The 27339-nt window shown below is 59.1% G+C and overlaps 1 protein-coding gene across 6 annotated transcripts in view; it reads left to right on the top strand.

Annotated features, from left to right (window-relative positions):
- Positions 1-27339, top strand: part of SH3PXD2A (SH3 and PX domains 2A) — a 226396-nt gene that overhangs the window by 186507 nt on the left and 12550 nt on the right. For 4 of the 6 annotated variants that reach the window (XM_045853788.1, XM_045853787.1, XM_045853791.1 and 1 more), the window contains 5 exons: positions 10721-10834; positions 14281-14364; positions 19389-19506; positions 23312-23649; positions 25659-25708. In XM_045853788.1, the coding sequence (XP_045709744.1) occupies positions 10721-10834; positions 14281-14364; positions 19389-19506; positions 23312-23649; positions 25659-25708 (704 nt within the window). The remainder of the gene's footprint in view (positions 1-10720; positions 10835-14280; positions 14365-19388; positions 19507-23311; positions 23650-25658; positions 25709-27339) is intronic. The other 2 variants (XM_045853790.1, XM_045853792.1) reach the window with 1 other exon arrangement.

Here is a 27339-nt window from a genome sequence, read left to right as displayed (position 1 = left end):
AAAGAGAAAGGTTGACACTGTGCATTTCAAATGACTGGCCACAGCCGCGGAAGGCCCCCTCCGCTCTCCTCGCCAGGCTGGATGCGTGAGGCACCAGACGCGATGCTGGGCACCTCCCTCTCGGACTTCTCGTCACAGCCCGGTTAGCGTGTGCTACTCAGTGTTGTCGTCTCACTGACGAGGACACTTCAGCCGCTTTCTTTGACCACTCTGAATGGGAATGGCCAGGTATCACTCTAGTCCAAGGCCGGCTTCCTAAAAACGTAGCCTGTGCAACACTCAGTAAACAAAGTTCGTCCTGTTACCACTCTCTTCCGAGCCTCCTGATGTGTGCGTGTGATGGGCAGCTATCTCTGACCCCTCCTGGTGAACCCCCCTTGGTAGCAAAGAGGGAGCTGCCTGCAGGCACGGCTTTTCCGTTGCCCAGCCCAGATCGACTCCATCGCTTTGTCCTCTATAATTTTATGGTTGGGGCCGGTGGTCCTGGCTGTTTATTCATGGTGGCAATCTGGAGTTTCCTAAACAAATTATTTTCTTAAAGTTAAGAAAAGAAGTGGATTGCTTTAAATATGTATTTACTACGTGAACCACAGTGTACATAGTTGAAGGATATGGCAAAAGTCATGCATGGTGTGGAAATAGCTGAGGTTTGAGAAATGCTGATCCCAAGTCAGTTTCTCCTGGCAAAGCTCTTGGGGAGCAAACTGTGCCAGAAAACCGTCAGCCTGGGTGCCACTGCCTCGCCCTGCGTCGCCGGCTCAGAAAGGGTGAGGGAGAGGCAGCCTGGAGAGGGGGCCCAAAACCACCTGCCAGCCCCCTGCCCTCGGAGGGGTGGGTGAGTAGGGGGAATCAGGTCTGCTTTGGGACGGAGGAGAAGCGCATGAAGGAACTGGTTCCCTGACTCCTCTGTCAGGTGGAAATTGGGGGACCTAACAGAACAAGCGGGCGGTGTTGGTCTCTCTCGGCAGAGGCACAGGCAGATGGAGTCATTGTTCAGGGAAGCTGTGTGGGTGTGGTTCCGGGAGACGGACCTGGGCTCAGACCTGGGCTGCAGACCGGCAGTCGGACCTGGGCTGCCCCTTCTTAGCCAGGCACCTTGGGTGAGTCTCCCAGTGCAGGCGTTTCCTGAAGCAGCCTAAACTTCATAGACTTGGGGACTACTTACTGGACTTCCAGTCCCCCAAACTGAACTGTCTCCTCCTTCCTGCCAGGTCAGGTGATCCATGCCACCCGATTGCCCAGGACACGCCCAGGTGGTGCCTGGTATTTCAGCAACCCCCGTTTATTTCAGAAAGTTTGGGCAGTAAGTCACGAGGTCTCTGTGCTGAGCCACGTCCTGTCGTCTCCCCATTCACTGCTTTTTGTGGTTGGATCTGACCTGTCGTTACCATCTCTTCAGACCTTCTCTTTTGGCCCCTGATCCTGGCACGGCTTTTGCTAAGTGAGATGGAGTCACCCCACAGCACCTCTGTCCTCCTCCTGGGACTGATTAGAACGCCCACCAGGCTGGTTCCGGGTAGAACCCCTGCTTTAGGTTGTAACCAGTGAAGTGCCCCGCCCTCTGTGGGTGTGGTCAGCCGTGGGCACAGCCCAGACCCCCCGGCCTGTGCTCCTGATCAGCATCCAGTGTGGCCTGGCCCCTTCCTTCCTGTAGAGTCTTTCTGTCCGGCGAGGCCGTGCTGACTGACCGCCTTCCAGGCTCTCCCACCTTCCCTAGGGAGCCCATGTGTCACGTGAACAGGACCAGCATGGAGGTTGCTGGTCTCTACTCTGGAATGCACCTTCTTTGGAAGCTGGAACCTCTGCCCATTCTGTGACCTCTGGCCTTGCTCCTGTCCTTGCCTCCCGCCTGGCGGGCCTTTCGCACAGCCTGCCGGCCGATGAGAGCCTGTGAGGGGCCCATCGATGCTCCCTCCGCCTCTGCCCTGGGTCCATTCGCCACCGCCCTCCCGGCGGGCACATTCCAGCCTGACCACCCCCTTCTGAGAGCGAGCCTCCAGCCCCGGGTGGGAGTCCGGCAGACCCCCTTCCCCTGGAGTCGGCCTCATGGCACAGCCCTGGAGGCGTCTGTCGACTGGCCTCTTCCTTTTGCCCGGAACACCGGTGGAAATGCCCTTTTGTTACCCTGGGCATCTCTTCAGGGGTCCGCTTTACAGGACTTTGACCTTCCTGTTGTGCTTCTCAGGGGCTCACCGCCCGCCCCCCCGTCTCTGTTCTCCTTCCACGAGCCCCCGTCGCCTGCCCCCATTAACCCCGTCCGTCTTCCCACACCTCGCCCCGGGCAGCCGCACCTCGCCCACCATTTGAGTCTTTTACGGTCGCGTTTGAAAATACCATTTCACCTCTTCTCTCCCTCCTGAGCCACCTTCTGCTAAGGAGTCTGTGGCCACGGGCCACGCCCCTGTGCTCTGCTCTCCAATGGGGTAGGTGGAGGCCAGCGGCGTTGAAGGTGAGCGCCCCCCTCGCCTTCACCTGGAAATGTCCCCACCTGGAAGAAGCATCGTGAGCACTGCTGGGCCGAGCCGCCTGTGTGCCCACCGCCCTCCCTGTCCTGGCCCTCCCCTCGTCCCTCCCTCCCCCTCCCCTCCGTGTTGGAGCTAAGGCTCGGTGCGGGTCTCCTCTCCTCTGAGAATTCTTCCCCGACCTGACCATTCAGTCTCATCTTCCACGTCGGGAGTTCCCTCAGCAAACGTCGCGTCAACAACCGCTGTGTCTGCGACTGTGGGGGTCAGCGTGCCCTGCGCTTCCCGACGTGCCATCTTGTACTCTCGACTGCATCCTGCCCCTAACGCCCACCTGTGGTGGGCACAGAACCAGACCCACAGTTTGCAGTAGAGACCTTCCAAGGTCATGGCTGGATAACAGGGGCACCAAGAGTCTCTGTCTCCCTGAGACTCCAGGCACCTAAGGCCTACTTGTCCGGCCCTGGCACCAGTCACTGAGCGGCACCGAGGTGTTAGCTCCTTCTCTAAAGTAACTGTGGTGCGCACTCACACTTTAATAACAGCCCTTCGGGGCTCCTCGCTAGGGGCCAGGCACTGTTATGAACACTTTTCCTGGATTAACTCATCTACCCGCATAACGCTCTGTGAGGTAGTTGCTACTCTAGGCCCATTTAATAGGTGAGGAAATTAAGGCTGTTGCCGGAATTCATGCATCTAGTCAGTAGCAGAGCTGGGAGTTAAACCCAGGCACCCCGGCTCTAGAGCCCTTGCTTAAACCCATAATTCTCTTCAACTTGTTGTTTCATCACGTGCCCCTTCTCCTGGGTGCCTTGCCCATGGCCTCGGCCTGCTCAGGCCCCACACTGGGCTTCTGGGCCTGTCCAGGGCGGTGGGCAGGCCGCAGCAGGGGAGGGGGAGGGGTGGCAGCAGCCCAGTTCCTGCTGTCTCCTTGCCATGGACTCCACAGAGCCTTCCAAACTGTGACGTAGCAGCCTGTGCTAATGGTCTTGGAATCCAGGCCTCAGGCACCCCGGGGAGGTTCTGGGGCCTTGGTGGCCCAAGAGCCCCATCTGGGGGAAGGGGGGGGGGCGTGAGTGACAGGGCGGAAGGCAGGTGCCAGAGGTGGGACCAGAAGAGCGGGTCAGGCAGGAAGGTCGGGGACTGGGTGGGTGTATCAGGAGCGACAGGGGAGCCTCTCACCCACTCCTGTTTGCTTTGGACCGCGGAGGCCACATGCTGTGAGCGGGAGTGTGTCTTGGCAAGAAGCTCCGTGACAGAGCCTCCTGACCAGGGGAGGCCTGGCCCAGGGTGGGCCGCCTTTCGTTGCTCTTAAAGGCACAGTGTGCCACGGGCCGCCTGCAGTTCCAGTGCCTCTGAACCCTCTCAGGTGGAAGCCTGGGATCTGCCCTAAGGTCACAGGAACAGGGTCAGGCTGGGTCCTAGGCAGAAGCAGTCCCTTAGGGCCCAGCCTTGGGCCAGGTGTGTGGTGGGGCCAGGCGAGCAGCACTGGTGACATGTACCTGGCCAGGCCCCCTTCAGCCCCCTTCTTCCTCTCAGCATCTCCCCTCCTCTGCCCTCTGGTGCTCACAAATTCTCACCCCATCCTCTCCTCCAGACTGCTCTTGAGGAAAGAATGTGGGAATGGCTGGACGTATCACCTCCCAAGGGGCCAAAGCCTGAGCCAAGGCAAGGCAAACCTCATGCAGGGAGGCAGGTGTGGGAGGCCTGGGACTGTGCCTCTCCTTGCCCCAGCTCCATCGCTTCCCCCCAGCCCCCCCGGGCCCCCCACCACTGGATGCCAAGCCCTCCTCAGAGACCTGGGCGCACAGTAGCACTCCACGGAGGACGTGGAGGAGGGCCTGGAGGGAAAGAAAAGGCGAGGCTGGGAAGTCACCTAAAGGCTGCTGAGTTCTCCCAAACTCCAGACTTCAGCTCTCATCCTGCTCAATTCCCTCTGGGTCAGCGCCGGGGGCTGTGGGTGGAAGCCAGCTCCCCGCTGCTGGCCTCAGCACCAGTGCACAGGTAGCGCCTGCACCCTTCCTGTGTGCCTGCAGGGCACTGGGGATGGGGCGCCTGAGTCCTCTTGCCTGGCATGTACCATGGGCTCAGTGAGTACTTGGTTATTGAGAACACCATAGTCCCTGATTGTCAGGCGACTCTGTAGGCAGATCATCCTGTCCTCACATGACAGGTATGACAGAGGGTCAAGGAGGGCCAGTGACTGTGCTGGGTCACCCAGCTAGTGTAAGCTGAAGCCAGGATAGAACTGAGTTCTCTCTTTGGAGGAGGGGCTAAGGAAGCGCCTATGGCTGAATCCTGGGGTGAGCAGGGCCAGGAGGGTGTGGGAAGTGGGGGAAGGCTTCATGGAGGACAGCGCCTTAAAGGACAAAGTGGGGGGTGGGATTTCGGAGGGATGGGGGGCAGGGTCCTCTGCCCCCACCAGCTTCTTTGTTCTAGGCTGAGCTGTGACCTCAGAAGACTTGATTCACGTCGTAATTGTGTACATCTGGTCTCCTCTGGCCCGGATGAGCTCATTATCCTCTGTCATTAAGGAGGCCATTGTGGCCTGATCATCCTGGGGACAGCAATGGCCTGGGAGTGCCCATCACTTCCTGCCACCCTCGGCCAGGCTCAGCCCCCTCCTGGAGAGACTAAGGCCCCCCCAGCCCGTCACCCAGGTCATTCATCCTCTTTCTCCTTCCTCTTCTCTCTCCTCTCTGTCTCTCCCTCTCAGTTTCTACCCTTCCCATCCTTCCACCTGTGTCCACACTGGGAAGCCCTAACTCAGGAACGCTAATTAGAGTCAGTCTGAGAGGGCTTTGACATTGGCCAAACAAATGGAGATTATGCTCAGCCTGGACCAAGAGGTCTGGCTTCTGGGCCTGAGCTTTTTTCTCTTGGGGCCGGGGGGGTCTCTCTTCCCTGCCTGGGGTGGGGGTGCTGGCCAGGCCACCCCAGCATTGCCTTCTCTTCCGTTGGGCCCCGAGCCGTTGTGAAGTAGGACCTTCTGGAGGCCCAGCGAGCAGAGCTGGCTGCTGTGACAGGTGACACCGCTGCTCTCTCTGGGCCTCTGCCTCCTGGAAAGGGCTGGGCCGTGGCCCGTCAGCCAGCCTGGCTGAATGACATTCTTCTTCTGGCGCTGCAGAGACATGGCCCTCACAGGAGGAGAGGCCAGAACCAGGCAGCTTTCAGTGGGCTGGCCGGTGTGGGATTCTCCCTGAAGACTTCCCCGGTCTGGGACTTAACCCCCAAAACCAGGCCCAGACCCCATAATGAACGTTTCTCCTGCATGTCCAGCGGCGTAGGCCCCTCTCTCAGGGTTCCCTTACCACTGTTTCCTGGTCAAAGGAATAGACAAGGTAACCCCTCTCCTGCCCTGTCTGGGGTGCGGGGCATCTCAGCATACAGGCAGCACAGGTGGGAAGACCTGCTGGAGCGTGGCTGCCAGGCCAGGGTGCAGGGCTGTGCTGAGGGATCTCCCAGCAAGCTCAGCCCCTTGAGGCTTCCCCACCATCCTACTCTGCCAAACCCCTCCCCCCAGAAAAGAGCACGCTCCCCTTCTACCTAGAAATAAGGGTGGCCTTTTCTCAGGAAAAGGCCAGCCAGGTCTGGCCGCCCGTCGGGAAGCAGCCACCCCTCCCTGGGCACAGGGGCGGTCCCTCCTCAGCTCATAGCTAACTCCTTCAGTAAACCTCGCCGCCCGCACTGCCTTTCCCAGAACAGAGACTGGCAGGCCAGGAGAGGAAGGCTAGCAGAAGCCAGCTTGGCATCTGGGCCTATCATCCTGGGGACGTGAAAAGTGAAAGAGGTGGCTCAGGCTGGGCTCTGGGCACCCACAAGACCCACCTGCTCCGATCATCCTCTTGGCCCCACCTGGCCCCCCGCACCCTGGGACTTCAGTCCTTCATACGGCAAAGCACACAGCTTTCCTGCAGTGGGCGTCTGCTGCCTGCCAGACCGCATGCGCTGGCTGTTCTTTATCTCACCCAGTGCTCACACCAGCCTGCAGCGTGGAAAGTAGTCTCCCCATCTTATGGATTAAAAGACAAACAAACAAACAAACAAACCAACACCAAGGCTCAGAAAGGTTCAGTCACTTTCCAGGGGCCACAGAGCACGGAAGTGGCATGGATGGGGTTCGGACTCAGGGCTCTGGTTCCAGAACTGAGGCTCTGGGCCTCCTCGGTCTCCTCATCTGCCAGGCTGCTGTCCACAAGCTCAGTTCTGCCCTAGAGCAAGAACAAGCATGGTGGATGGTACTTACCGTCTCCACAGGGCTAGTTCCCAGAGGGTGCAAAAGCAGCTGTGCGTTGTGGGGCTGACTGTCTGGACCCTGCTGGATTTGGCGGAGGTTGTGTCAGAAGGGAGGAGGTTGCTGTAGGAGGTTGGGACAGGAGAGGGGGGCTGCAGGACCCCTGCCTAGGGGAGCTGTCTGAGGAGGACAGGAGCCAGGCTGAGGATGGCTCTGAGACACCTTGGGCAAGGAGGCAAATCCCAAGACGTCTCTTCTTGGGCCCCACTTCCCAGCATGCTTTGCTGTCACATATCAGCTGAGGAAACAGCAAGCCGTGCTGCAAAAGCAGTGACTTCCATGCTCCTGGAGCCCCTGGAGGCAGCCCCACATGCTGGAGGTTAGAGGGACTACAGGGACATGCACACACCCAGGCCAGCACACCAAGCCGCACTGAGGACTCCTGACACCGGCCTCAGGCACAGACACCAGCTGGCCACCCATGGGTGCTGACTCTTAGTCCAGGAGAATACCAGCCGCCACCACGCCGACAGTAGTGCAAGGTTTCTGAGCTCCCACTCTGTGCTCGGCCCCAAGCTAAGCTGCTGTATCTTCTTTATTCACTTCCACACAGCCAGCTTCTTTAATTACTCCCTTACCAGACAGAGGAGACAGAGGCTCAGAGAAGTTTAGTAATTTGTTCATAATCACACAGCTAGGAAGTAGCAAGCCAGGGCCTGACCTTGAATTGTTCTCCCCGCAGATTCCTAACTTTCCCCCTCCACCCCTAGAGGGCCCTCCCCCACATACACACGCGCGCACACTCAGCTTCACACAGCCCTGCATCTCTCTGCTCACGGCACACACACACAGCACGTGCCCACTCACAGATGGGCGCACACATAAAGTACCAACATTCCGGGACACGCATTCTCAAGGAACCGCCTTACCCTCGTGCGCGCAGCAGATATGTACCTTGTCCACTTCTGTGCTGGTTAAGACTCCGGGCCCTGCAGCCGGACTGCTTGGGTTGAAAGTCCGGCACTGCCTCTTCCTAATTGTCATCTTTCTCTGCCTTAGTTTCCTCATCTGTAAAATGGGGATGATGGCGACAGTAACACTTAGTTGACAAGATTCCTAAAGATTAAATACAGTGTTGCATGTAAAGTCAGTGCCGGTCCCCGAGCGCTCTTCTCAGTGTCTGGCCATCACCATCACGTATGATAAATGCACAGACACGCCTCTGTTCCAGGCGTGTGTGGATATGTACATGGGCATAAGCCACCTCCCATGTCCTCAGGAATACATAGCCAGGCCCACACTCCCCCGCCAACACACACACGCCCACACACTCTCAGCCTCCGCAGGAAAGAGGACCCCCCTCGCGTGCACTGGAGGTGAGCCTGGCAGGCCCACGAGGCTGGCTGACGCCTGAGTTCTCTGGCCAGCCGGGCCACGCCCCGGGGCTCAGGCTCGAGTTGTTCCTCACTGGAGCAGCAGTGGCTTTGGTCAGGAGCCCTGGTTGCAGCAACTGACGTCTGAGCTGCTGGCATCTGGCACGGGCCTGTCAGCAGCCCTGGGTGGGTGCAGCCCTGGGGCGGCCTCCCCCGGAGGCCCGACTGTGAGACACGTGCCAAAGCGCCCGGGAGGTCTGTGTGAAGCTGGGGCGGACACTTCTGCGCATGTGTGCCCGTGCCCACCTTGGACGGTGTTCGAGCCTGTCCATCTTGGCTCGGTGAAGGTGCCCACAGCCAAGCCAGCAGCAAGTGACCGGAGGTTTAAGGCCACCCAGCCCCGTTCTGCACATTTTAAGGCTAGAATGGAAGGAGCCCAGGCCAGTGTTGTCAGGCAAGGTTGGTGGGGACCGCCAGGCCTTGAGGATGATGAGGGTCTCAGCCCCAAGTCTTGGGCGTGCAGTGGGATCCTAAGTTGCTGCCCTGGGGTGGGGAGATGCTCACAGTCAGCTGATAATGCAGGCTCCCAGGCTCCCCAGAAGTTTCTGGTGCAGCAAAGATTTTGAGGTGGGAAGGACCCAGAGACAGCCCTGGCACGTCCGTGGGGCACCCGGGCAGTATGAGGAGCACAGAATCACTCTGCCCTGCCCATTGGGCACCTCAGCCACCATTCGGCCCCCCAGCAAGTCTCTGCCTGTCCTGGGACCTCCGCGTGCGCTCTGCAGAACGCCTGGGGCTCAGGCTGATGCTTCTTGGCAGAAACTGGGGGGGTTCCTGAAAGTGCTCCCCCACAGGCTGAGAGAAGGGGGGAGGACATACCAGGCAGAGACCCTGCAAAGTCCATGCCTTTTGGCTTCCTTGGAAATTGTCCGAGCCGTGGCTACACTGTGGTGGCCTGGGCCTCGGGAAGTATGGCCAGACTGATCTAGGCAGCCCTCTCCGTGGCTCCATGACTGGTAGGCCCAGAATGTACAAGTGGTGGTGGGTGTAATGAAGGTGGCCCCCACACACCCCACGGGAGCGGGGAGGGAAGACAAGGGAATTGACCTGAATCTGGCAGAGAGGGGAGGGAGACACCTACCTCAGGTTCCAGAGGGCGGTGAAGCAGCCAAGGCCCTGTGCCAAATAGGCCTGGGCCTCCGGAGTCCAGGCCCCTCATCTACGGGTTCTTTTCTTTTTCTTTTTTTACTTTGGTGTTTTAGAGCAGTTTTGGGTTCACAGCAAAATGGAGCATAAGGTATAGAGAGCTGCATGTCCTCACACATGCAGAGACCCCCCCAGCATCCATATTCCCATCAGTGTGGTGCATTGTTACTACTGATGAACGTGGATTTGCATACCCTGACCACCCAGGTCAGGTTCACCTCTGGGGTTGCTTGGGCTGCACTTTCTGTGGGTGTGGACCGACATACAATGGCGTGTATCCATCATCATGCGTCGTGCAGATGCCCCGTGTCTCAAGAGCTTTGCAGAGCCGCAAACAGTTGAATCCCCAGAAAGGGTGGGTGCCGGGGGCACTCAGGACTAGATTGCAGACTGTTTGCTCTCCCAGGCCTGTCACTCAGGGCAGTGAGGTCCCAGCTGAAGACCTGGGAGATGACCCTGGATTCTGAGCCCTGGGCAGTGTTTTCCTCTGTCCCTCCCCACTGGCGCCCCCCGCAGCCCTCGGGCAGCCGCCCGCAGCTCCCAGGGCTAAGCCCAGCTGGGAGTGCCTGGGAAGCCCCTCCAGGGCTCCCCTCCTTGGTGCCCAGGTGAAGCCCTGGGTCTTTTGACAAACAACGGTGCAGGTTTGGGTTGGTGAGCTCTGTCGTGGGCAGGAAAGAACTGGTGCCAGGTTGCTCTGGGGACAGAGAAGCATCAGAATGGGGTGGGGGTGAAGACAGGACCCTGTGAAGAGTACCCACTAAGAAGGGATGAAGGCATTTAGCAGACTTGTAAGATCTGGGTGCTCAGACTGCTTTGCTCAGTCAGCGTTCGCTTGAATGAGGAATGGACAAACCAATGAATGAAAGGAGAGAATGAATGAGCCCTTATCATTCGGCCGTGACCGTCAAGGGTCACTCCAGGGTGCAGTGCCCACTTACTGTGATTGACATGTCAACACACTTCAGGGCGGCTGCGAGGAGCACAGACGTGGGAATGCCGCTGACCCGTGATGGGGAAGGGGGGACAGTGGCCGCGGGAGGCGTCCGTGAGGCAGGGACCCCCGGATGCCTTTGGAGCAGAGAAAGCGCCTGACTCCGGGCCCACCAGCGGTCCTAACGCACAGGCCCTAAATGGGCTGTGTTTGGTCTTTCCGACAAGGTGACTTTCGTACACTGGACGTATTGTTGTTTCCGTTTTTAATTCTTTTCATCTAACACGTGTGGAAGCACGCGTCGCAGCCCATCAGGCCCTCTTCTCGGGGAGCGTGCTGCCCTGTCCCTCCCCCCTCAGGCAAGCACAGGCTCCTTGGGGCTGCACGTGGGCCAGGCCTCTGCCCGGCTTCTGGGCTGACGGGCGCTGCGCCTGCCCCTCCTCACCTAGGCCCCCGCCGCCTCTGCCGTCCTAGTGGGTTCTCATGGTTCCATTCTCTCTCGTCCCCTCTGCAGGCTGGTGGTTTGTGAGCACCTCCGAGGAGCAGGGCTGGGTCCCTGCCACCTACCTGGAGGCCCAGAATGGCACTCGAGACGACTCAGACATCAACACCTCCAAGACTGGGGAAGGTGAGGAGGGCCTGCGGGCTGCGGGGTGATGGGTGATGGAGCAGGTTCGGGGAGCCGGCTGACCCAGGGATCCCCACCCCCGGCCTAGGAATGAGTCCCCCTCCTCTTGGAGGCAGCTTTCTTGCTCTTCTCCCCAAACGCGTCAGAACCCCTGAAGAGGGCTGGACTTTCTAAGCCCCTTCTCTCTCAGTCCGACCCATACAGGGGGTTGACTCCCCTCCTATCCCAGACCTGCCCCTGCTGGCCCCATGTGGGGCTAAAATTAATGGGGAAATCCCCTAGGGGTTCAGATCTCAGAGTTTGGCACCACTGGGGCAGAGACGAGTCTCGGGGCTAGCCTCCCGAAGCCCTGGGTTCCTCTAGGGGGCCCCACAGAGACCCACTGGCCCCGCCCCACCCTGTGCAAGGCCGCCCCCGAGGGGCTGTGTGCATGCAGCTTCCGTGCCTGTGCCGTTCTGCCTGGAGGCCTCTGCTCCGGTGTCTGTTAGTCTAGCCGAGGGCGCAGACGCGGAGCGCAGGCCTGTGAGTCACTGCTCAGCGCTGCAGTCTCCGAGGGGTGGCTCCAGCCTCTGCACCATCAGCCTCTCTGATTGACTCTGGTCCAGTGTGGCTTTTCTGGGTCTTCCTAGTTGCATTTCAAGGAGCCTGCCCCTGGGCCAGCACTGGCCTGGGCAGCCTGTCCGTGGACTCAGGTATTCCCCAGAGCAGGCTGCCAGAGCCCAGCGAGTGTGAGGCACCCCTCGTTCCCGGCCGCCAGCTCCTAATGACTTCCAAACCTCCCGTGTCCTGGCAGCAGGCACGCCTGCCCTAACGGTCAGTGGGGACCGTCCAAATGGGCATGCCTGAGAGCCAGGGATGGAGGCCTGCCACCTGGGGCTCAGGCCACCTCCAGGCCTGCCCCCCGCCCCCTCTTCCCCATCGTGCAGGCCAAAGTAAGCAGCCTGCCAAGCACCAGCTCCCTGTTCATCCTTCCCCTAAATAAATGTCCGTTGCTTGGCAGGCAGTGGGAGCCCCACCCTTGCTCCTGTGAGGCTTCGCTTCAGTCCCTCAACCAGAACCGCAGTCCCTGCGGTGCACGTCCGCCTCGTGGCAGGTTTCCGGGGACCAGGGCCCATCAGGAGGGGCTCCAGTGTTCAGGCCAGGTGCTCAGTCCCTCCCGGCTGTTTCCTAAGCCCTGGAGCGGAGCCTGCACCCCATCTCCCCACTGTTTCCATTGCACTTCTGCGGCAGTGGAGGCTCGTGGCCCCTGAGCCGGGTCTGCTCTAGTTCGTCTGCAGTCACCAGGCCTCAACCCCTACCCGGGGCCTCTCAGAATGAACAGTCCCTCAAGTGTCCTGAGGTCTCATTCACCCCAGGTGTTCGGCCGGTCCATTACATGCCATCCCCACTCCCCCAGGAGGGTGCTGTTGGGATCCCCCCTTTCCTGATGCTGGACCTGCAGCTTCCAGAGGGTTAGCCGCGTGCTTATCTTTGTGAGACCTTGGCCCTGGGTGGCCTGCTTTGCCCCATGGTCCTCAGCAGTGGGCCACACACCTCTCCATGGAGCGTTTTGCTTCTAAGCTGCTCTAGGAGGGCGTGTTTGTGGCCCCGGAGCCCTCCTGGAAAGACCGTGTCAAGAGTGTCAGAGTGGAGGTTTGGGGTGCATGGTGGAGGAACAGGACGCTGGTCCAGGGCAGGAAAGAGCCTGAGCAGTGTGTGCCTGGCAGACACCAGCCTGGCTGGAAGGGGGCGCAGTGCTTGGCACAGAACAAGCAGTAGCAGGTGGTAGAGGGCTTTGACTTTGACAGAGAATCAGGCGGCCAGTTGCAGGCTCTGCACTGGGGGAGTGCATGCACCCAGGGTGACCCTCCTTAACGCAGGGTGTTCTGCATGCTTTTGGTGGGACCTGTGTGCCAGTACTCCTGGCAACATTTGGGCAGCTGTGAATGCCGCCACCATGAATCTGGGCATCTTACCAGCTTTACAGAAGGGTTCCGTGCCCAGGGCCCTGTCAGCAGACCCAGGGTTTCACCAGGGCTGAGGTGGAGATGGCCCACCTTGGTCCCCTCAGCGGCCACCTCCACACCAGCCCTGTGGCCATCCCATCATAGGTCCCCTGTGCCCTGTGGACAGAAATCCCATCAGACCTCCCCTAACAGCTCACGCCAGCAGAGACCCTCCCAGCCTGGTCTCACCAGGACCCGACCTACATCCCACAGGGCCCACCCAGTCCCTTGCCTTGTTTCTGGCCAGGGCAGGTGGTGTCGACCCCAATGACAGACAAGGAAATGGAGGCTCAGAGAGGGACAGCAGCCCGCCCAGGGTGGCAGAGCAACCTGGCAGTGGGGCCTGGACTGAGCCCACACCTCCTCACCTTTTGTCCAGGCCCCCTGCTTACAAGAAGCAGGTCAGACAGCCGCTATCCTCCTTCCAGGAAGGCGAACACTTCGCAGCAGCTTCGGCGGCACTTGGCTCAGGTGTCTCCCGACAGTGTCGCCGTGACTCCAGCTGCCAGCCTGCCTTCCCCGACCGGGGCAGCCCGGCACCCTCCCCTGCACAGTGTCGTTTCAAGCCCTAGAGTCCCGGTCTGGTGTCCCGCAGGAAGGCGGGGGGGGGGGGGGCGGCGGGGGGCATCTGGAGCTAGGCCAGAGGGACCGGACAACCAGCGCAGGACGCCGCCCCAGGGTGGGCAGCCTGGATGAAAGGGCTCTGGAGCAGCAAGAAGCTGGGGAGGCAGCTTCTCTCATCAGGAATCCAGATGGAGAGGGAGCAGAGCCAAGGCCCAGGGCTCCTGCCCACGTGTGCACCTCCCTCACCCCATTCCTGAGGGGTCAGCCGTGTGTGCGCGGCCTCAAGGTGGGCCCTGGGGGTGCAGAGGCCCAGCCTTTGCCCTCAACAGAGTCGATCTCGAGGGGGTCACTATGAAAGGGGGGTCACTGTATATGCAGAACAGTGAGAGCTATAAGCCCCTCGAGGAAGGGACCCCGAGTGCCCCCTGGACACGTGTGCTCTTCCACACACAGTGCCTGGCGCACGGTGGCAGGTTCACTAGCAGGACTTTGGGCGTGTGTGGGTGGCGGGGCAGGGGGCCCCGGTCTGATGCGGCCCCGCACCACCCCTGGCACCAGCACTGCCCAGCAGTGGCGGGGGCCGCAGCAGAGGGTCATCCGTGTACTGGCCAGAGCCAGGGACCCTCTTCACCTCCCAGGCACTGGGATTCTAGGTCCTCAGCCCATCCCCAGCTGGGGGGTGTACCCTTTGGCTTTGGTTGAATTTTCCCCACACGCCCTTGGCGTCACCAGTCGAAGGTGCCCCGTGCAGCGGGCATGTGCCGCCGACCCGGGCGTGGGAACCTCCCCTCCCGCCATCCGTTCCTGCCCCGTCCCATCCCATCCCATCTCATCTTCATCTCATTCTCTCCGCCGGTGCCTGTCGGCCGCGTGTCCCATCGTCACCTCCCACACCAGTGTCCAAGAGACGCAAGGCCCATCTGCGGCGCCTGGATCGCCGGTGGACCCTGGGCGGGATGGTCAACAGGCAGCACAGCCGAGGTGACCGCGGGGGCCGGCTTCTCCTCACCTGCAGCCGCCGCCTCTTTCCCCCCCTCTCACTAACACCCCTCCTCCTCTCCGGGCTCCACCCCGCGGCTGCCTCGCCTGGACCGCTGCCCGGACTTTTCTCTCGCCTGCTGCAGCTTGGGGTGGGGGCGAGGGGCGGGCACAGGGTCTGCGTGGGGATCGGGGTGGCACTTGGAGGTGGCTCTGGCTTCTTCTGCCAGTGTCCTGGGGTGGGGGTCATGGGACCTAAGACACGGTTGTGGGGGCAGCCGGGCTCGCCGAGAGGCCACACTTGCCCTCAGAATTGCAGGTTAAGAGAACTGCGTGTTTCTGAATCTCCCCAGGGGCCATTACACACAATTTATCACCCGCTCACCTCATTGCCTTCCTCCTCTGAGCAGGCGCTCCCTCAGCCAGAGCTGTTCCCCAGCATTGCTTAGGGACAGAGTAGGAGGAAGGGCCAGCCCACAGCCCATCTCCATCAGCCAGCTCCCAGGAAACCGGAAAGGGATCAAGGGCCAGACCCAGCCTGGCCCCTGTGACGGTGGTATCAGGCCCAGCCAGGAGCCCCCAGCATCTCCAGCACTAGCCATTGGGACTTGGAGTTGGGGGGTGGGGTGGGAGGCTGCTCACCAAGAGGATTCCAGGGAAGCCCCTGGTGTGCCACACAGGCTGGTCAAGAACCGGGACATTTGCAGGTTCAGGGCCTTTCTAACATCCAGGAGCTTGGGACACAGTGGGTGGGGCCTTTGAACAAACCCCTCCACACCTCCACACCCCTGGCTGTGGGTGGCCAGTTCCCCCTGCCTCCTGGAGTGACAGCACCGCTGAGGGGGTGGTGATGAGCACTGGCCTCTCTAGAATGGCAAGGGTGCCCTGTGACTTGCACCCCCACCCCGAAGCTTATTCCTGAACAAATATACGACCATTGTTGGTATCTGTCCCCAAGCCCCTGGCAGCAGGAAGTCTGGACTCTGGGGTGGCCACTGCCTGTGGCCAGCTGAGTGTCGGGCTCAGAGCCCTGGCCCTGAGGAGCCCAGCTTGTCCTGAGGAGGGAGTGTGGGTTGGACTCTGGAGGCCAGCACAGGACGGGGTCCGAACTGTGGGAACAGCAGAAACAGGTGGACTGTAAAGCAGAGGCACCCTGGAGTTAGGATGGGTGGGGCAGCACTGCTGTGGGGCCGTGCTGGGACGCAGCCCCAAGTCTTGGTGGCAGAGGACAGTGGGACCCCGGCCTGGAAAGAGCAGCAGGGGGAGGGCTCACCCTTCCCCACCCCCTCCAGCATCTGCTCCAAACCCCCTCGCACACTGAGCCCCAGCGACAGCTGTGTCTCCACAACCACATGGACACGTGCGACCAGCGAAGCGCCCGCCCGCGCAGTCCTGACAGCCACAGTACGCTGTCACATCCCAGCCCACAGATGCACGCCCACGAGCCTGTGCACACAACCACCCACGGATCCACATCCACAAGTCCACCTATGCGACCGCACAGAGACATCACAAATAGCATGCACACCAACTGCTCACAACCACACACGGCCAGCTCTGTGGCAACGCAAGGCACACACAGCCTCACAGAGGCCCCTGTACGTGACCCCTGTGCCACAAACACACGAACACGCATCACACAGACATAGGCCTGAACGCCCTGCCAAATACACGATTCTTCGGTCACCCATGAGGAGGCCAATATGAGCCCGTGACTTCTTTTTCTCTCTCCTAAATAAGAGATCTGAACAATATTGTTTCCCAGCCTTAGCCCTAAGTTAAGTCAGACAGCCAAGAAACGCTCTCAGGAAGTTGGCTGGGAGACGCTGTGCGAAGAGCCGAGCTGGTGGGGGGATCAGGCAGGGGGTCACGTACGACTAGACAAGAGGAAAGCGGTGCTTCCCTGGGGCCTCCGCTCCCGCTCCCTTGGCCAACCAGGCCTGTGGAATCCAAAGGCCCCTCACAGCGGGGTTGGGCAAGTTGTGGGGGCCAGGAGGGGAGCTGGGGAGACTGCTGACGGAGGGGAAAGTGTTTGGAAAGAGGAGGCGTCTGTGGTTTGGAAACTGCAGGGCTCTCCAGCCCCTGCCTCCAAAACCAAAATAGGCCTGTCCACCTCCCCCAACCACCCACCCACTCACCCAGTGGGCGGCCTGACCAGCCTTTCCTGTGGCAGGGTTGCCACCATCCTTGGAGTGACCATGGCCTCGGTCTTTTCAGAAGCCCCGAGGTGCCCCCAGAACTCCCCACTCCCTCAACTCCCATTCCAAAGGGGCACTCTCTTCTAGAGACCCCCACCAACCTGAGCCACTCAGCCACGCCTGAGGCCACCTCTGTCTATCTGGGCCTCCTTCCATCTGGCCCCCCGGTGGGGCGGGTGGCGCTGGTCCTGCAGAGGGGCTGGCCCTGCTTCCCCCTTGGGGAAACGTGGGTTGGGGGCCTGACTCCCACACGGCACGTGTTCACACAGCAGCAGTCCATGCCTGTGCCGCCCGAGCCAACCGTGGCAGAAACCAGGCCCCCAGACAGACCAGTTGGAAGAGTTGTCCTGCCTGGAGCCAGGGCTCCGAATTGTCATCACCTGGAACCTACAGCTGCAGGGCTGGGCCAGCCAGATATCTTACTGTGAGCTCGTCCACTCCCAGACAGCTGTGTTCACGTCAGCTCCAGGGCCACCAAGAAAAGGGCCTTTCACAGGAGCGGCTTGGCTTTACTGGGTGAAGTGGACATCTCTGGTTCTGCCCACCCCAGGAAGGTCAGGGGGAAGCAGGGTGGTTGCATGGCCCCAGGGCTCTGCCCTCCCCGTGCCCCCTGAGGGCTGCAGAGGCCGGTGCGCGGGCCTGGCCGCTCCAGGGCCTGAGCCCACATGGCACGGTCTAGGCCCTGTTCTCTGCCCTGCGGCTGGGCAGGGCTCCTCTGATCTTCCCAAGAGGAGGACTGTAATTTTTCTCTGCAAAAGCAACTTTGCCTAGGAAAACTTTAATGATGGCTTCCTGCTCGAACCACAAGCTTTTAAAAATAGCCCAGCTGAGCAAAGGCAAAATGTGGACTGCAGGCCTCGCCTCTCCCTAACCTCAGAACTCGAGATTCCCGGGGCCTGGCGCTGGCCCTCCGGCCACCACCAGGGCCAGGATACACCGTGCCCCGCTGGAAAATGGAGCGGGACCAGGAGCAGGCAGGAGAGTGGGGGGTTGGCCTGTAGAACACTGAACTTCCCCAAGGCCGAGTCAGAATCTGGCCGGAGGAGGTTCTCAGGCGGCCTTGGCAGCCCTCCCCGGCATGGCTGCGCTGGGATCCGAAAGCTTCCAGGAGCTAGTCAGTGCTGAGAAAGGCTGGCAGGAGAAGAGACTCCCATGGGTCATCACCCATCTCTCGCCTTCTGGCAGCCTTTCAGATTCGGCCAGCGGCCCGCCGGCTCCGTCCTCACAGCCTGGCAGGGCAGCTGCCTCCGTCCCAAAGGGAGCTGCTATCTCGGCCCAGGACAGGGCCGCGGACAGGACCCCGATAATCCAGGGAAGCAGGAACAGATGGCCCTCCTGCCACAGGGTGTTGGGGTGGCAGCTGTCCCTCCCCCCGCTGCTGCCAGAGGCTCTGGCAGGCCACCCGCCCTGGTCCAGCTGAGGATCAGGGTGATTGTCACAGCTGGGAGCCAGGAGGTGAGGGGCAGGCGTCTTAGAGACCAGCATCCTGTGCCAGCATCCTGCTATTTTGAGCTCGTAGAAGGCCGCCCCCTCAGCGCCCTGCTCAGCCCCGCCTGCCCCTTTGTCCGTGTGTAGCACAGTCCACTTGGACTTGTTGAGGGGGGCACCCACACCAGAGTAGACAGCATAGGTTCAGGGCACCCCCTCCAGTGGGCGTGATCAGGTGGCCACTTCTTCCCCCACCTACACTCTGCTGCCCCTTGTTCTTCTAGAGGGTGAGGGTGGGGGCGGGCACTTCCTGGGAGGCTCTCTGCCCAGAGGGCGGGGTTTCTGTGGCCGGCCCGCCACCTGTGGGTCTGGCTGCCCAGGGGCTTCCTGGAGATGAGCAGAGCTGCCCCCGGGAGACACAGAAGCATCACCTCCCTGGAAGCCTGAGCGAGGACCCACATGGAGGCAGCAGGGCCCCCGCCAGGAGAGAGGCCGAGGGAACCAGGGAAGCGCGTGTGGCCCAGCCTCTCCACGCCTGCCCTCCCACGCTTTCCCTGAGCTCCCACAAGGTGCCTCTTGCCCAGGGCCTGGGAAATCCTGAACAAGGCCCATAGCCAGGCTGTGAGGCCAGAGCAGGCAGCTCCCCAGAGGGGTCTGCTGTCCTGTGTGGTGAGGGCAGCATGCTGTCCCCTGGATGACACACGGACACACGGGCTCACTCAGGGCTCCAGGTGGTCCTGCCTGATGGGGCTGTGCTCAGCGCTGCCACCACTCCTTGGGCCGTGGGACCCTCAACGTAACAAGACACACACAACCTCTGTCGTTGAACTTGTGTTCCCTGGAGTCCTCTTGGGGAAGTTACGTGGTTAGGAAGGTGGTCCGATCAGTGGTCAGGTAAGCCTTCACCGAGGACGGGCCTCTGGAGCATTCAGGTCAGACAGGGAGGATTTAAGGGATTGCGGTGGAGAAGGGCTAGGAGGGCAAGTCCAGGGCACAGATGGAAGTGTGTCCTGTTCAGGGGACACCCAGGGCTGGTCTCTGACTTCCCGACACAGGCTGCATGAGGGGCAGGCTCCTCCTAACCCTGCCCTTAGCGCAGGGTCCTAAGGACTCCAGGTCCCGGCAGCCTGGCTCCCGTTACTGGGCTGGAAGGGCCTCTGTGTTGCCCAGGGACTTGACAGAACACCTGGTAGCTTCGGCACACACTGGGAGTAGCATGAAACCTGGCCCCTCCCCTCCCCTCCCCTCCCCTCCCTTCCCTGGAAAAGCCAGAGGCCGACCCAGTGCACCTTGGCAACCAGCTAAGCAAAGGCCGTGCCAGGGGGCAGGAAGAGACAGCAAGGAGGACCCATATCCCAACCTCAAATAATTGTGCTTTCTTGCTTTGCCTGCCACCCACAGAGGAGAAGTATGTCACTGTGCAGCCTTACACCAGCCAAAGCAAGGACGAGATTGGCTTTGAGAAGGGCGTCACCGTGGAGGTGATCAGGAAGAATTTGGAGGGCTGGTGGTACATCAGGTAGGAGCCCCTGTAGAGAGGCGAGATGCCCTGGGCAGCAGAGCAGGTAGACACCAGATGGGGAGTGGACACCGACGGCAGCTTTGCACCCATGGCCGGGGCTTGGCCATGCTGAGGCCGTGCAGCTGACCAGCTCAAACAGAGAGAGCTCATCTGGCAGATTCTGCCCTGGGACACGTAAAGGAGAACTGAGCCGCGGCCAGCGGGGCACAGGGGCCCCGGCTCAGCCTGCGGGCGGTGGTGCAGTCCCTTCTCACTCGACTGCCAAGAGGGTCCAGTACCTCTGAGTGTGGTTTTCTGCGTCCAGCTTTGGCTGCCTGATGGGCTCCGCAGCTCAGGCCGCCTGGAGCACTGGCGTCCGTGGGCCTTGCTGAGGCCCCAGCAGGCCGCCCGGCCGCCCACGGCCCAGCACCCTGGTTCTGTCCCGGGCTGTCCCACTCTGCTGGCTCACGCGGTTGCAACAGCTGAGGGAGAAGTGAGACCTGGGCCCAGGCCTCTTCTCCTGCCCCTCCTTCTCCGGGGCCTAATCATACTCTCCAGCTGAGAAACCCGCTGGGGAGGAAGGGGAGAGGAGTGGGGAGCTCTCCCGATGCTCCTGGAGAGGAAGGGGAGAGGAGTGGGGAGCTCTCCCGATGCTCCTGGAAACAACACCCGTGGGCTTCACTCGCCCCTCCCTACCAAGTCCTGCCCGCCCAGTCCCCTCTGCCCTGGGACTCCAAGGCCAGCACCACCCTCGGGGAGCCTTGCCCTCAGGACGGACATGTTTTGGTTCTTTGGGGAGTCACTCAGGTGTGATGGTTTTGCCTAGTTTCTCTCTTCTCTGCCCATAACCAGCCTGGCAGAGATAGTCCCACACCTGTGGGCTTTGGGGACCACCTCACCCGCCCACCACACCCAGGAACCCTCACTGTGGGCAGGACGCACGTTCTAGGCTGTGTCTCCCACAGTGGGCACAGGCACGACCAAGGTGACGCAGGCACTCACGAGATGGCTTTTCAGGCCACGGCTGACCAGCTAGCTGCCAGTGATGGTCTGTGCTGATGGGTAGGACGAGGGTCACTAGCCTCAGGGGACTGAATCTTAGTGTGACCTGACAGGACATAGCTGCCCTGGCCCCATGCATGCAGTCGGGAGGGCTGAGGTGCCTTTCTTCCTGTCCTGTTAGGTGGGTCGGGGCTGTGTGCCCGGACATGTGCTGCCCAAAGCCGCTGCCCCAGGCCCCGCGTGCTCATGGCAGTGCAGGCTAGAGCCAGCCTGCACACCCAGCGGCCGTGTGTACTGCATAGGAGGCCCACGGGCATTCTGGCCACTGGGCACCAACCCCACTTGCCTGGAGGTTATCTTACAAAGCTGCCGGCTTTTAGTTTGTTTCTTTAAGTTTTCTACCATGACCCATAAAGCCACTTGGTGCTGCTGCTTCTAGTCGCCTCTTGTCCCAAGGGCCTAGCCCGTTAGCCAGCAGGAGCTTCAGCTGAGAAAACCCTGCTGTAAAGGTTCCACCTTAAGAAGTCCGTCAGACACCCCCTTAAATGTGCCATTTCCCAACATTCCAGGCTCTGTGTTGATCCTCATTTCCTGTCTTTCTTCTCCGCCCGCCCCCCGCAACACACACACACCCCCTCCCTCTTTCTCCATCTCTCCTTTTCCAGTTGGCTTCCCTCTGGCGTCATTCCACGCTCCAGAGCTGGAAAGCAGATGTGCACGGAGCTGGACCCAGACACACACAGCCGCTCCCGGTCCCCTTGCCTCTCTCCGCCTGGGATCTAATTTTATCCGTGTAACACCGAGAGAGCACACAGGGTTTGACAGGGGAGCACTCAAGGCAGTGGCTGGCCTGGCCACCACGCCCGTGAGGCCCCGAGGCCCACCCTCTGCTGTGTTCTCGCAGGAAAGCGCGTGCCCTGTCCAGCAGGCTCTGCGTCCTCTTTTCTCCAAGATGGAGGAGCCCCAGCGTCCGAGCCAGACACTGCCGCCAGCTAGCTGTGCAACCCCCTGCCACTTGCTTCGCTTTCCTGAGCCTCGGTGGTGGCCTCGTGTGAGATGAGGCATCTAGACTAGTTGTTTCCCTCCTGCCCTGAAGTCCTGGGCTTCTGTCTGTCAGCTCCCTGGTTTCCATCATTTGTCCACGGGTGTCTGCCTCCCAGGTTCCCCCCTGGCCTCTTCCTTCTCCCGCCCCCCTCCCTTCCACATGTTTCCACAACGAGCACAGAAGGAGTGACCCCTCCTGGAGCTTTCCAGCAAGGCTCGAGCCATGTCGCCGATAGAAGCTTTAACTTTCACATTCCTTTTTCTCCCACCTCACGAGAGCCCCAGAACGAGGTCAGATGGGGAGGCAGGGGAGGGGACTGTCAGACATCTGGCACGGAGGAGCCATTCCAGAGAGCCAGCTGCATCCCAGGAAGCAGACGGGGACACTACCACCAACTCAGGGGCAGTGACAGCTGCTGGGCCGGGAAGTGGGTTTGGGTAGGAGCTCAGCACCACGGGAGGAAAAAGGGGACAGCTTGTTTTCAGAAGTCATTGCGCAGTAAATCAAGACGGCCTTGCGTTTTGCCTTTTCTCCTGTTTAGGGGTTTTTGGTTTTCGTTTCCATTTTGTTTTCTTTTCCAGTCCCAAAGGTTTTCATTTTATCCTGTCACATGCTTTAGTCTTTTCGTGTATGGTTTCAGCCTTTGGAATTCCATGTAGAAAGGTTTCTCAACCCCCCAAGATTAGGCAAGTATTCACAATTTGCATTTTTAATTTTGCTATAGGGTGTGGGGCCAGGGTCTCACTTGTTTTTCCTAACTAGATAATCAGGTGTCCCCAAATCGATTACTGAATAATCCATCCTTACCGCACTGATTTGAAATGTTCCCTTTGCACTGCCTGGGTAGCTCAGTTGGTTAGAGCTTTGTCCAGATGCACCAAGGTTGTGGGGTTTGGTTCCTGGTCAGGCCACGTACAAGAATCAACCAATGAGTGCATAAATAAGGGGAACAATAGATTTCTCTATATGTCTCTCTCTTTCTCCCTCTCCCTTCCTTTCTCTCTCTAAAAAAATGAATGGAAGGAAGGAAAGAAGGAAGGGAGGGAGGAAGGAAAGGAAAGTCGGAAGGTCCCCATTAGCGTTCGTCTGTTTGTGGACTTGCTCCATGAACTTGATCCATCTGCTACTTCTGCATAGCATGGGTCTTTCCCACTCAGTCACTCTTCTTTAGAGATATCTTCCCAGTTGGTCTCCATATGTTCATCCTTCTGGATAAATTTTTGCAGTTACTTTATCCCTGCATTTTTCCAGAGAGAAAAAAATTTAGCCCTGGGGTAGGGACTTGTCCAAGGTACCATAGATCAGAATTCAGGTTTTCTAACTCACCTGAGCTACCTCTTTGCCTCTCTTATAATACTTCCCTTTCCAATAGGACATGTAGCTCTAGACACCTCATTTTTAATCTCCAGAATTCCCCTTTTCTTATTGCAAGGTAGCAAGCTGTTACGAAGTCTACCTTTTGGGCGACCCAAAATTTGAGGAATCTTCTTACTTGGAGGTCCCACATTTGCCTGACTTTGCGGATTTTGGGAACTCCCACCAGGAGGGATCGGGCAAAGAACAAGGAGGTAGTCAGAAGCGGTGTTCTAGGTGTCTTCTCCAGGTCTAGGTGCCCTCGGTTCCAGGTCTCCCTAGAGCAGAGGGATTGCCACATACCTGCTGAACACGGTCGAAACAGCTCTGCTGGGCAAAGCCAGATGGAGCCTGGGCCTGGGGGCAGAGCTCGAGGGCCAGCTTCAGCGCTCTGGTGACCCATCTCCCACTCCTTCCCCACAGATACCTGGGCAAAGAAGGCTGGGCACCAGCATCCTACCTGAAGAAGGCCAAGGAAGACCTGCCAGCACGGAAGAAGAACCTGGCAGGCCCAGTGGAGATCATCGGGAACATCATGGAGATCAGCAACCTGCTGAACAAAAAGGCATCGGGGGACAAAGAGACTCCACCAGCCGAAGGCGAGGGCCCAGAGGCCCCCGTCACCAAGAAGGAGATCAGCCTGCCCATCCTCTGCAATGCCTCCAATGGCAGTGCCCTGGCAGTCCCCGAGAGGACCGTCTCCAAGCTGGCCCAGAGCTCCCCGGCCGTCGCCAGGATTGCCCCTCAGAGGGCCCAGATCAGTAAGAGCCTCCCGGAGCCCCAGGTCTTTGCTGCAAAGATATTTATAGAGTGGCCGTGGGGTGCAAGGAAAGCTAGAAAGGCATACAGGACCCCCACATCATTTTCTTCCTGAGATCTAGATGGACCCCTGACCCCAGCCTCACTCTGTCGACTGGTGTCATGCTAATTACAGGAGTGGACAAGGCAGTTCCTCCCCAGCCCTCCACGGAAGATACATGACATCAGTATATAAGCTGCTAGCATTCCCTTCTCCAGTGGAGAGCCAGAGATGCTCCCTTCATAGACAGGTGTCGTCCCCGGTCTGTGACGTGTGGGCCGCAGATGTCAGGCTGCTTTGCCAAAGAGGGGCACCTTCCTGGGCCTTACCCCACCTTCCTGACTGCCTTCCACGAATTTCTAGAAACCTACAAGATCTGGAGGGTGTGGCTTTACCTCTCTGTACCAGCATATTTTTAAGGGTCGTTCTTCAGGATTCTCCTCGTTCCTGCAGGAGAAACCCTGCTCTCTGGCGAGCTCTGACTCTCCACGCGCCCCTGGCTCACAGTGCCTTCAGCTGAGGGTTAAACTGTTCTCTATTACAAGAGGCAAGCTTCTGTTTGTGTCCAGCCTTAAAATCTGGAGGAAAGCTGTTTCTGTTCTAAACTTGGTGAAGTGTGCTCTGTGCCTGAAATCTTTTAGGCAGGCAGTTGGGAAATCTTTTTTTATTGTATTTTCCCCATTACTATTTATCCCCCTTATGCCCCCTGCCCCCCGCCATCACCACCCTGTTGTCCATGCCCATGAGTCCTTTTTCCTTTTTGCTCAATCCCTGTACCCCCTGCCCCCCATAGCTGCCATCCTGCCCTGCATCTATGAGTTTGTCTCTGTTTTGCTTGTTTGTTCATTAGATTCCACATCTGAGCAAAGTCACGTGGTATCTGTCTTTCTGTGATTGACTTATTTAGCTTAATGTTCTCCAGGTCCATCCATGCTGTTGCAAAGGGTAAAATTTTCTTCTTTCTTTTTACGCCTGAGTAGTAGTCCACTGTGTAGGGAAATCTTTTGAGGGCCTCTCCTCTTGCCTGGAATTGTACTAGCTTCTAAGGGTTTAGTCATGAGCACAAAATAGGCACGGTTTCTGCTCCATGCTTTGAAAATCTATGTATTGGGTTGGCCAGCAATTTCATTTAGTTTGTTCTGTAAAATGAAAGACACATTTTCATTTTCACCAATAACCTTATTGATTTGGATATTTTGAGTATGGCGGCCATCTCCCGTGCGGTATAACAGAATAACATTGGCTGCTCTCAGTTAATGTCTCGATTTGATCACTGTGTACTTCAGCGAGTCCAGCCAACCGTTGTGGAGCACCATCCAGTGAGAAATCTCCGGCCCGAAACTTCGCAAACCACTTTTGACACATTCAATCTGTGACAGCACCTCCTCCATACACTGCACAAATCTTTTTCTGTGTTTCAGTTGCATTTTTACCTTTCTGGAAATAATAAAGCATAATAGGCTGAAAATGTTGCCTATTTTCTTCCATCTTCAATGTTAAAATGGTTACCAAAAAATTCACCAATTTTGATAAGTTTTTTTTAAGTGCATGCTGATATGACAGCTGTCACAATACAATCTAACAAAATTGTTTCAAATGAAGTTAAAGACAGCTAAGCACTACCAGAGCCATCTTACAGGGGGGACAAACGAACAAACTTTTGGCCAACCCAATACTTTGATAAAGCTGTATTCCCCTTCTCCTAAAAACTGCCTCCTCGGTGTCAGTCCATTTTGCAATGTGCACGCCGTTGCAGAGGGCCCGTGGACCCCCTGAAGCGTAGCCAAAGCGGCTTAGAGCTCTGGGGTTTCCCTCTGAGGAAGCCGAACCACAGTGCGTGTGTGACTGAGAGTGTGGGCTCTTCGTGAACGTGGGCTGGGACCAGGAGGCGGTCGCATCAGGGGGAAGGCGGGGCAGGCCATGTGGCCCAGTGTCTGGCTGGCATTTTCTAAGCCATATTTTTCTTTCTAGGCTCGCCGAACCTCAGGACTAGGCCTCCCCCTCGCCGAGAATCCAGCTTGGTACGTGTGCCATATCTCTTCTCCCTGTTTTGTTCCTTTTCTGGGGGTGTGCTGTAGTGCCCCCGGCCCCCCCCCCCGCGCCCCCCCGTTAATTGGCTGTCTCACTGCTGAGCCTGTTGGTCCCTTCCAGCTGTGTGGGGCTGGGGACAGAGAGGGAAACTTGCAGACCCCAACCTTTCAGGGGGTGGGGGACCAGCTAGATAGTTTATAATTGAAAACTCTCTGCACTCCAAAGCTAAATAAATCCATCCCGGCCACTGCACTGGCAGACATAAACATTTAGACTGGCCGGCGAGAGTGTCCGGCTAGGGCATTGCCAGGGGTTTGAAATGCAGCTGTCCATGTGAGCCTGGACACCTTTCAGCTTCGCCTCCCTTGCTGGGGAATGCCCGATGGAGGTGGTGGAAGCCAGAGGCGGGAGAGTGGAGGGCAGACCAGTGAGCACCCTCCAGGAGTTGGAGGCGGGTTGGCACCAATCACCAGGGCAGGCTTGTGCTGGAGCTCACAGATGCTCAGTGCTGCTGGGGGCCTGGCTTCTGTGGGTGGGGCTTCCTGGTGTCCAGACTGTCGAGGAGGCCGATGGGCACTCAGAGTGCTGGGCTCGGGTCAGCAGCCGTGGTGGTGGTGGGCCGAGAGCCCTAGAACAGAGGACATTATCAAGGGCAGTGGGGTACAATGGAAAGAAGGGGGCTTCAAGTCTGCTAGACATAGATTCACATTGCACTTCTGACACTTAGCAACAGCCACCCCCAGGGCAAGTTGCATACGCGCTGCAAGCCTCAGCGTCCTCATCTGTAGGACGGGGTCGGTGCCGGGCGTCTGCTGGGGCTGCTGTGGGGATGAAATGAGACGATGTGTGCTGCAGGCTGGCGGTCAGGTCTCCACTTCCTGTGTCCGCTGTCACTGTCGGAAGCACCACCTGCAACAACTGCGCGGAAACAGACTTCTGAAGTCACACCTGGGCTAACAGCACGGGTTACTGTGACCAGTGACCTCCGCCCAGGGGAGGGCAGCAGTCCCTGGAGAAGCAGGCCTTCGGCAGACAGGATTACAGAAGAGCTGGCCCCTGCAAGGAGACCGAGCTCGCCCTGGCCACCGGCCCCCGTGGGCTTTCTAGCTCCCTTTTCCCTTGTGCGGTGCACGGCTGAACGGCAACTTCTTCCCTGCCTTTCCTCTCAGCCCCAGCTAATTACTTTCAGGCAGACTTGCTTTTGGCAAGAATGGGGCCATTCCTTCCACACTTACCAAATGCAGGGCTTGCGGAGGCAGCGCTGCTGTTTCCAGCGAGGCCCGGCCGAATCCCACTTGGCCAGGGGTCCGGCTGGGCCGGGGCCTGGGCCACATCTGCTCACATGCACGGCCGCAGGGCCAGGCCCCAGGACAGGGAGAGTGGACGGAATCATACCCAGTTCCTGCAAAACCAGCTTCTTCCCAGCCTGTTTTCGCTCTGACCCCAGGCAGCCGAGCTGGCAGGCTGGACCGGGACTTGCCCCGAAGGGTGAGGAAGGTGCAGAGGACAGGGTGGTGGTTAGCTCTGGCTTCTCCCTTCCCGTGCCCCTGGCTGGGCCAGAAGTTAGTATTTACATTATCTCAGCAATCCTCTCAGGGACCCCACCTTAGCTCTGTTTTAT

This window comes from Phyllostomus hastatus, unplaced genomic scaffold (genome assembly GCF_019186645.2).
Source record: "Phyllostomus hastatus isolate PE091 unplaced genomic scaffold, TTU_PhHast_1.1 phas_scaffold_1066, whole genome shotgun sequence".
NCBI classification, from domain to species: domain Eukaryota; kingdom Metazoa; phylum Chordata; class Mammalia; order Chiroptera; family Phyllostomidae; genus Phyllostomus; species Phyllostomus hastatus.
This window is presented reverse-complemented; position numbering and strand designations above follow the sequence as displayed.